The sequence below is a fragment of the Impatiens glandulifera genome, chromosome 8 (genome assembly GCF_907164915.1).
Source record: "Impatiens glandulifera chromosome 8, dImpGla2.1, whole genome shotgun sequence".
Taxonomy (NCBI): domain Eukaryota; kingdom Viridiplantae; phylum Streptophyta; class Magnoliopsida; order Ericales; family Balsaminaceae; genus Impatiens; species Impatiens glandulifera.
This window is the reverse complement of record NC_061869.1, coordinates 562,167-572,051: the sequence shown is the minus strand read 5'-3', so window position 1 is coordinate 572,051 and position 9,885 is coordinate 562,167. Positions and strand designations below refer to the sequence as shown.

At 34.6% G+C, this 9,885-nt stretch overlaps 2 protein-coding genes across 2 annotated transcripts; one reads left to right on the top strand and one right to left on the bottom strand.

Moving 5' to 3' along the window:
- The first annotated feature begins 214 nt into the window (after positions 1-214).
- On the top strand, positions 215-2,353 carry LOC124912302 (probable flavin-containing monooxygenase 1). Its single transcript, XM_047452899.1, has 5 exons — positions 215-631; positions 702-942; positions 1,249-1,430; positions 1,519-1,871; positions 1,939-2,353. Exons 1-5 carry the CDS (start codon positions 221-223, stop codon positions 2,324-2,326), a joined length of 1,575 nt encoding a protein of 524 aa, XP_047308855.1. The 5' UTR covers positions 215-220; the 3' UTR covers positions 2,327-2,353.
- Positions 2,354-2,726: 373 nt separating this feature from the next.
- Positions 2,727-3,867, bottom strand: LOC124911506 (peroxiredoxin Q, chloroplastic). The gene is made up of 4 exons (XM_047452003.1): positions 3,587-3,867; positions 3,350-3,487; positions 3,172-3,261; positions 2,727-3,054 (listed from the first exon to the last, which is right to left on the bottom strand). The coding sequence occupies exons 1-4, from the start codon at positions 3,785-3,787 to the stop codon at positions 2,836-2,838; spliced, it is 648 nt and encodes a 215-aa protein (XP_047307959.1). The 5' UTR covers positions 3,788-3,867; the 3' UTR covers positions 2,727-2,835.
- Positions 3,868-9,885: the final 6,018 nt, after the last annotated feature.

Here is a 9,885-nt window from a genome sequence, read left to right as displayed (position 1 = left end):
GTCCTGGTCCAGTCACACTATCTATAGGTGAGAGAAAGTCTTCCTCCCTCTCTCTCTATTTCTTTCTTTCTTTCTAAGCTCAATTTACAAGAAAAATAAATAAAAAGCTAGCCATGCAGAAAATTATCTATAAATACCGACCCAACCAACCAAACCCATTTCATAATATTCTCAAGCAACATATATATAATATAATCATCCTTTCTTTCTTTCAACAGTAATGGCGAAGATTGCGATCATCGGAGGAGGAATTAGCGGTGTTGCGGCGGCGAAACAGCTTCGTAAGCATGAGCCAGTTGTGCTTGAAGCAACAGATTCTCTTGGAGGTGTGTGGAAGCACTGCACCTTCAGGACAACCAAACTCCAAACTCCCCGATGCGATTACGAATTCTCCGATTTCCCTTGGCCAGAGAGGGACAATTCCAACTTCCCATCTCATCTCGAAATCATTGACTATATTTACTCCTATGCCACCCACTTTGATGTCCTCAAGTTCGTCCAATTCAACTCCAAAGTGGTTCAAATCCGGTTCATCGGAGACCGGAACTCCCCCACCGATTATGGTAGTCCATTGACCGGAACACCCGTCTGGGAAGTCGGAGTCCAGACATCTGGGTCCGAAACCATTCAGGTAATTAATTAATCATTTCCTCTTTGTTTTGTAACAAATTAACATTAATTAATACTGTTTTTGGCGGCAGTGGCAAAGTTTTGAGTTTGTGGTTATGTGCCTTGGAAAGTACGGTGACATGCCAAACATACCAGTGTTTCCACATAACAAAGGACCTGAAGTATTTGGGGGACAGGTTTTACACAGCCTTGATTACAGCAAGCTCGACCAATCGTCTGCCACAGAGCTACTCAAGGGAAAGAAGGTTGTGATCGTCGGTTACAAGAAATCCGCCATTGATCTTGCATATGAATGTGCTGAAGCCAACCAAGGTACGTATATACGTACAAAGTTAGTTAATTAAACTAGGATATGGCCCTATCTAGCTATCTGCATGTCCAAGTTTAATCATAATTATTTAATTCATAGATTAATTTGTTCAAATGATTCTATATAGAATGATTCGTTGAAGCTAGATATAGTTAATTGGTGTAAAGAGAGGATTTTTTTTAAGCTATATATAGTTGAATTAAAATAAAATTTTAGTCAATTCATTCGTGTTATGTTAGAAGTTCGGTCGGATTTATAACCGGGTCTAAGGGTTCTTTTTCTGGAATGAAATCGATCGGTTTCATCAGGTCCAGAAGATCCAGCGTGTACCATGGTGATTCGGACCCTGCACTGGACAGTTCCTCACTATTGGATATGGGGACTCCCTTTTTACCTCTTCTACTCCACTAGATCATCTCAGTTCCTTCATGACAGGCCTAACCAAGGCCTGGCCAGGAACCTTTTCTGCCGTCTCTTCTCCCCCTCCATGGTATGTACTTAATTTTGAACCCGCCCACGTATGTTTAAGTATCGATTTGTAAGATTCTGATGGATTCATGATGCATGCATGCATGCAGAGAAAAGTTGTTTCGAAGATCATTGAGTCTTACTTGATGTGGAAGCTACCACTTGTGAAATACGGGCTGAAACCGGACCACCCGTTTGAGGAAGACTACGCATCTTGCCAAATGGCTATCCTGCCGGAGAAATTCTTTGAGGAGGCAGAAAAAGGGAAAATAGAGTTCAAGAAGGCGTTGAATTGGTGGTTTTGTGAGGGAGGGATTGAGTTCGATGATGGCACTAAAATAGAGGCTGATGTGGTCGTGCTATGCACTGGTTTCCAGGGAAAGCAAAAGATCATGGATGTCATTCCAGAGCCCTTCCGTAGCCTCCTTGTCCTTCCTAATTCTGGCTTGATGCCTCTATACAGGTATGGTTGTTATTGTTAATCAATCTTATTTCATTTTCAAATAATCTAATATATATATATTTTTTAGGGGAACTGTTAATCCTTTGATACCCAACATGGCGTATGTTGGATACGTGGAGAGCGTGTCGAATCTGCACACGGCGGAGATAAGATGCAAATGGTTGTCAAGGCTGGTGGACAACAAATTCAAGCTGCCGCCTGTGGAAAGGATGCTTGAACAGATAACAAAGGAGATGGAGATAATGAAGAAATCAACTAGATTCTACAAGAGGAGCTGTATTTCGACATTCAGCATCAATCACAGCGACGAGATCTGCCATGAAATGGGATGGAATTCGTGGAGGAAGAAGACATGGTTTGCTGAAGCTCTCAGTCCTTACAACAGCCAGGACTACAATGAAGTGGAGGAAGAAGATCAGAATGGACAAGATGAATTCTGCATTCATGAATCCTGATCATGATTTTGGAAGTTGTCTGAAGATCTTCACTGCTCAAGTTCGCCTTACAATATTTTTAACTTTAAAAAATAAAACACAGTTTCTTAATTTCATTGTATAATATATAATCACATGATAATAATAATAATAATAAACACATTGTATTGTATTGTATGTCTGTAAAACTACTGAAGATGGATGATTTTATAAATCATCATTAATATATAGATTAATAAATAAATACATGGTTTGCTGAAGCTCTCTCCGCTCTTAAAACAGCCAAGACTACAATGAATTGGAGGAATTTGAAGATCATGTTCTTGTTGGTCTTAACTTTTAAAAATAAAAATAAAACACTATATATGAATTGACAGAGTTTCTCAATAAACACTTTGTATAACTATTGAAGATCGATGAGTATATAAATCATCATTTAATATATAAATAAATATACAAAGGGCGGAAATGAAATTGAAATACATAAGATGATTATTAATTAATGGCTGGCGAGAGAAGGAAGACAAAGATCAAAGGCTTTGAATGAGTTTCAAGGTCTCATCGATGTGTTTCTCGGGCTGGAACTGATTGTTGTAGATGAGTTGAACAACTCCATTTTTGTCAAGAACGTAAGTCTGCCGTCCTGGAAGAGTTCCAAACAGGTCAGATGGAACTCCCCAATCTTTCCTAATCTTGTTTCCTTCATCGCTTAGTAACGTGAATGGTAGTTTGTATTTCTTTGCAAAGGCCTTTCATTCCATTCCATTCCATTCCATATACAAGAAGAAGAACACTTAAATTGGTTAGCAACAAACACTTCAATTTCTATGTTTATTTCTTTGGTCGGATCTGATCATGCATCTTACCTTATGTGACGATGAATCATCGCCACTAATTCCAACCACCTCTGCTCCTGCCTTTTTAAATTTCTCATATGAATCTCTAAAGGCACATGCCTGTGGATATAACAGGGAATATCAGGGTTGTTGAAGAAAAGAAGACTGATAAAAAATCAAAATGTTTAGGGCAGAAGTGTGTACGTACTTGTTTAGTGCAACCCGGAGTTTCATCAGCAGGGTAGAAGTATACAACAACAGGCTTTCCTTTGAACTTAGAGAGAGACACATTCCTTCCCTCCTGGTCTTTCAAGGTGAAACTTGGGGGTACCTGACCTTTGTTCACCTTCAATTTACAGAACAAACAAAACCCATAAGAGAATTGAAGAGGTGAATTGGCCAAAACCCAAACCGCATTGCAATTTCTAGAGTTGAAAAGATATACCTTGGCGGAAATGCGAGTCTTGAATGAAGGAGAGATCGACGGAGATGATGGTGGGGTTGTTGAGGAGAGTCTAAGGCCGCAAAATTGAGAAGCGAGGGATGATTTTGGAACGACGGAGAAGGCCGGAATTTCAGGTGAAAGAGTTGGCAGCGTGGCCAATGATGGGAAAGAGCGGTGCGAGAGCGAGAGAGTCGACGCCATTTAATTTTGAGATGAAGCTGATTTGAGATAGCTTCTGGCTCCCCCCCTTAAGAAGATAAGGTAGGTAGTAGTACTGAGCAGCGTCCATAGGGAAGGCAAAAACAAACAGGCTTCTTTACATTTTCACTTGTTTGGCGTGGACAATTATCCTCCAAACAATCCCACTAGTACCCTACAGAAATATATTATTATTTTAATAATATAAATTAAAATTTCGAGGGCAAGCAAGACCCACCACCACCACCCCTTTTGAAAGACATCGTCTGTGACGGCTCCGCTATATAACTCAGAAAACATTTCCAAAACCATCTTTATCGGAGGATCATCATCAATCTCAACTTATGTTATAAACCAGATCTTCCGGGTACTGTTGATAATTCCACAATGTGGATTAGCTATTGTCTGTCGTGTCTCATGTTTAATATATATATATATATATATATATATATATATATATATATATATATATGGTTTTTTGTGTTGATGTTTCAGACAAGCTCTTGTTTCATATAAAGCGTCGCGTGCAGAGGATCTGCCCTCCCATCGCTGGGCATGTAAACTTCTCAAGAGAATTAAAGACTACTGTGGAATCTCCTATTTCCTAATGCTCTAATTATGTAAATTAAGTCCATTATTAGAGTAGCAGCATGAAATAGTTGGAGATGAGTTATGAAATGTGGGTAAATTGTTTGATGGTCATGACCATATCTGTTTGATTAAGAAAAACCTAGAGATTCATCGCTATCATTATTATTATTGATTATAAATATTTTTTATTATTGATGATCGGTTCGGTTTTCGGGTTATTCGAGTTTCTCGATTCGATTTATTCGAAGTTTTATATTTTTTAACCAATTCGAAAACCGAACCGAATTCGAATTTAATATTCGGTTTGAATTCAAATTTCGAATAATTCGAATTCAAACCTTCGAATATCTTGAACCGTGGCAAGGTACTATTTTACCACTAAACCACTTATGATTTTCTTTCTTTTTCTTTTATTATTAAATCTTGAATTCAAAATATTCTAATTTTATTATTTTGAAATTTTTTCTTTAGTTAAGTTTGAAAAAATAAAAAATAAAAATGAATTCGATTTTTGGTTTGGTTTTCAAGTTAAAACCCAAACTCGAAAACCAATTCAAAAACATTATTTTAATTCGAATTTGTTTGAAATTCGATTCGAAAACAGAAAATAAAATTTGAATTCGGTTCGATCGGATATTCGATTAAGACCAAATATTGAACACATCGGTGTGGGATAATGTCGGTGTGGGACAATGATTCTTCCAAATACTAATAACTTATTGATAGTCAAACTGTGGTTTGAAGGGTACCTGTGAGCCTCTGAGTTCTTTTAATATTCACTGAATCCACATCCCTTCAAATCATTTATAAATACTAATTAAGTTCAGATTTTTCCTTGAGGTTACCAAAAAACATAGGTGCAGAAGTTTCTTTTATTATAAACCCTATCCTCGTCCAATCTGGATCGATAAATTCATTTTTTACTGGATCGGGTTGATTTAAGGCCTTTTTAATGTTGTTTGTACTCTTACCATTCTCTAATCCAAAGAATAAAGATGAGATTTTGAGAAAAATAGATATTATAGAATCCAATCAAATTGATTACTAATAATATCATGTATATTTAAAGCTTAATCTAAGTAAGCAAAACATCCAATATGGCTATAAATATATTTTAATATTACACACATGAACATGCAAATAATTTTCATGTAAAATGATATTTTCAACTAAGAGCAACAAAAACAAGATCACGAATTCTACGTGACCTGCCACGTTGTTTCACACCAGCATTTAAAAAATTATATATAAAATAAACTTTTCATATTTTCCCCGCTCAATCTCTCTTAGGCATGGCAAAATTTCGGGTCTTGGGGGACCCGAACCAGACCGGACCCGAAGTTGTCCCGAAAAATCGTGTCCATTATTGACCCGAACTTAACGGTTCCGACCCGACGGTACCTGACCCGACCCGGACCCGAATTTCATATTTGAAGTTCATAATTTTTTTTTAATCTATCTTATTTTTTTTTATTCAAACCATAATTTAATATTTATTTTCACTTTTCAAATTATTCTTTTTACCCTTTTAAAATAAAATAAATAAAAATGAATTACTAATCCTATACACAAATTTAAATCAAGCTAATACATGGTACATCTATCTATTTTAACAATTACAATTTACAACTAGAAAAACTCATAATCTCAATATATTGGGAGTACAATTATTATATTTTAAGAAAAATATATATTTTATTTTCAACTAATAATTTAATATTTATTTTCACTTTTCAAACTATTCTTTTTACCCTTTTAAAATAAGATAAATAAAAATTAATTTTAAGTAATCATATACACAAATTTAAATAAAGCTAATACATGTTACATCTATTTGTTCTAACTAATTACCATTTACAACTAGGAAAAACTCATAATCTCAATATATTGGGAGTACAATTATCATATTTTAAATAAAATATATATTTTATTTTCAACTAATTAAGCTATATAGTTTAATAAACTAATTTAGATATTTTGATATGAAAAAGGGTGAAAAAGAGTAAGGAGAAAATAAAAGTCAATTAATCAATTATTATAAATTGAGTATCTCACCCACCCATGTTTAGGGGTGAGCATTGAGTGGTTTAATCCGAAATCCAATCCAATCCGAATCCTAAATATTAATTCGGATTGGATATTTCGGATTGGACTGAGATCGGATCGGATTGAGATCGAATTGAATTAAATCGGATTGGATTAGGATTATCCAAACTATCTAAATAAAAATATATTTTTTAATTAATTTTCTTTAAATTAAATTTAATCTCAATATAATATATTTTTTACTTATCATCACTTGACAACGATATTTATTTTTATTTTTATTTTTTTATTATTATTTTTATTTTATTTTTCAGATTCAAATTTAATAATAATAAAAAATTCGAATTTTAAAAAAAAAAAATCGAATTTTTAAAAAAAAATTTAAAAAAAAAATTTTTAAAAAAATTGTTGACTGATATATATAAATATTTTTTAGTTTGGATTATCCAAACCATTTTCAATCCAATCTGTATCCGATCCGTATTAATTAGTAAAATGGTTTGGATTACGGATTGAATAAATTTAGTTTGGATTTAATATAGATCGGACAAAACGGATTGGTTTTACCCATTTTACTTTTAAATCTAAACATAAACATTAGAAGAAGAAATAACATATTTAATAACAGCCTTTAAGATCAAATCAACAGACAACATGAAAGATTTGGTTGAACTCAATAACTCACCAGGATTCAAGACATGGGTGAAAGACTATTGCTCATTTATCAGTAACGCCTTCTAATAAAGGATTATCCTTATGCTGTCAATGGTCTTGAGATTTAGTCAGCAATCAAGACATGGGTGAAAGACTAGTGCTCATTAAAATGACTGACGGAGGGAACGACTTCTTTGGAGGGCGGACGGAGCCTAACTAAAGGTACACCAGACGTTTTCTTTGGGCGGCGGACGGAGGGAACCAGATGTGCAGCAGACGAAAAGAGAGAAGTAGAATAGCATATTTCTGATTAAGTTGTTTCCGGTTCGGTTTTGGACTCAGTTTATTCATTGGGTACCCGCCCCGATTTCGCCCCGAAACCGAAAATCAAAGAAATTACCCGAACCAATCGGTTCGGTTCCTTCGGGTACCCGAACCGTCGGTTCCACTTTGCCATGCCTACTCTCTCTCTCCACACGCCAACATTAAAAAAGAATTATATATATACAATAAACGTTTCATATTTTCCTAGCTCAACCTTTCTCTCTCTTCCTTCTTCGGCGATTCATTATCTCTCTTTCTTCTTTGGCGATTTTTTGCTCTCCGTCTTCAGCGGTCTTCTTCGTCTTCTCTTCGTCGTCGTTTATCTTTCCTTCGTTCCGTCTGGTCTAGGTTCATCGTCCCGCAAGAATCCAAGGACTCCAAGGTAAAATCCTTACACAATCTTTTTATCGTTCCGTAGAAACAATTTTGATATCAATCTTCTATTTAACGATTAGGGTTTAACTGTATTTTGGGTTTAGCTGCACATTTCAGTACAAAAGCGTCCTACATTGGGAGCCGAAATGTTTAGCGTAGAAACGATTTTGATATTTTAGCGATTAAGGTTTATCGTAAAAACAATTTTAATATTTTAGCGATTAGGGTTTAGCGTAGAAACGATTTTGATATCAATATTTTGTTAAGCGATTTGGGTTTAGCTACACATTTTAGTATAATAGCATCCCAAAATGGACATTTTGGTACAATAATGTCCATTTCAGGACAAAAGCGTCTCGAAAATGTGTCATTTCAGGACATTTCGGGACACTTTTGACTTTTGTCTGTATGTTTATCAATTTTCTGTTATGTATAACTATTTTTCAATTTTTTTCTGTTATGTATAACTGTTTATCTCCTTATCTAAAAGAATATTCGTCCATCTTCCGAATGTGTACAAGCTTGTTCGTGATGAAAGGGTACGTTATGACCTCTTCTCCTTTCTTCTAAAAAAAAAGAAGAGTGTTCAAAATTGTAGAAATCGATGAAGATATTTCTAAGTCGCACAGTTGATGTACATTGAACATAAAAGTACAAGCAAACCGATAGACATCATTATAAATTCAACGGGAGGCTATATTAAATCAGGTGGTTTTGTTATTATTTGAGTGTTTTTTGAGGGTACATTACATAATATTAGTCTTCTTAATTTGTTAGGCCTCGTCATATTGAACTTGGTAGAAAAGTGTCTCGTAATGTCACATTTCGGTCTAGTTTCAGGACACTTTTCTTCCGAAATGTCTAGTTTCGGTACACATCAAAAAGGTAGAGAAAGTTTTTATTTATTTATTATTTAATATGTATATATATATACTTCAACAAGTGTAAATAGTTGGAGAATTTTCTAGAACGAAATGTCAATAAACAATAAAAGAGCTTTAAATTTCGCAATTTTTATCTTTTTATTGTTAAACTTATATAAAACTAATTTGACAAGGTTAGCTTATTATCTATAGTAATTTATTTTAAATAATGAAAATAACCTAAACCAAAAATTACATAATTATAAAAAAGAGAGCCTAAGAGCATGCCCATTTATTTTGTCAAATCATTCTTCCACCTCAGTTAAAAGCGGGCACATGTTGTACTTGGGCAAGACACTGCAATGATTCCGCCCTTTTCTCTGAATAATTAAAATGTTATTTTTATTTGATACTATTTTAAAATGGAAAAAAATAGAGGGCCCTGTATAATATATTATATAATAATTAATAAAGTCAGAGTTGGCATGTCCGGCATAGAGGGCGCTGCCCTTCTTTTGCTTTTACACACAACGCAAAAAATTAACAAAAACAATGACCGGCCCTTTTACACGCTGGCCGATGTGGACACATGTCATTCATTGCATATGCTCTAATAACATTTACCTACATCACAAGTCAATCACATTAATTACTCTAAATATTTTTATCACTTTAACAGCCATATCTTTACTCTGAATATTTTTATCACTTTAACAACCATACATTCACTCTTACTCTTCAAACTCTCATCTCTCTCACTTCAAACATCTCTTACTCTTCAATATCTCATCTCTTTCACTTCAAACATGGAAGGTTGCTTCATTTGGCACTCGAGCATTTTTCGGCCATCTAAAAAACAACCGGTACCAACAATTGTGACTTCGACTACCACTACCATAGTTACTCTAACCCAAAATATATACTCCTCTAGCCCAGATTATTATGGAGACGTTGACGAAAAAGAAGTTTACATCTTCAACAAAAAAAATTCGACGTCCATTACATTACTTTTCGACAATGGATGATTGATATTACTATTGAAGATGGAGAAACTTCTGATGATGATATACGAATCCTTCTTGAGTCGTTTCTTCACTTCTATGAACCGTATTATCACGTTATTTTCTGAAGTTATGGGAGAAAAGTGTCTCAAAATTGGACATTTTGAAAATGTCTATATCGGGAGAAAAGTGTCCTGTAATGTCACATTTTGTGTTCAGTTTTGGGACACTTTTCTACCGAAATATC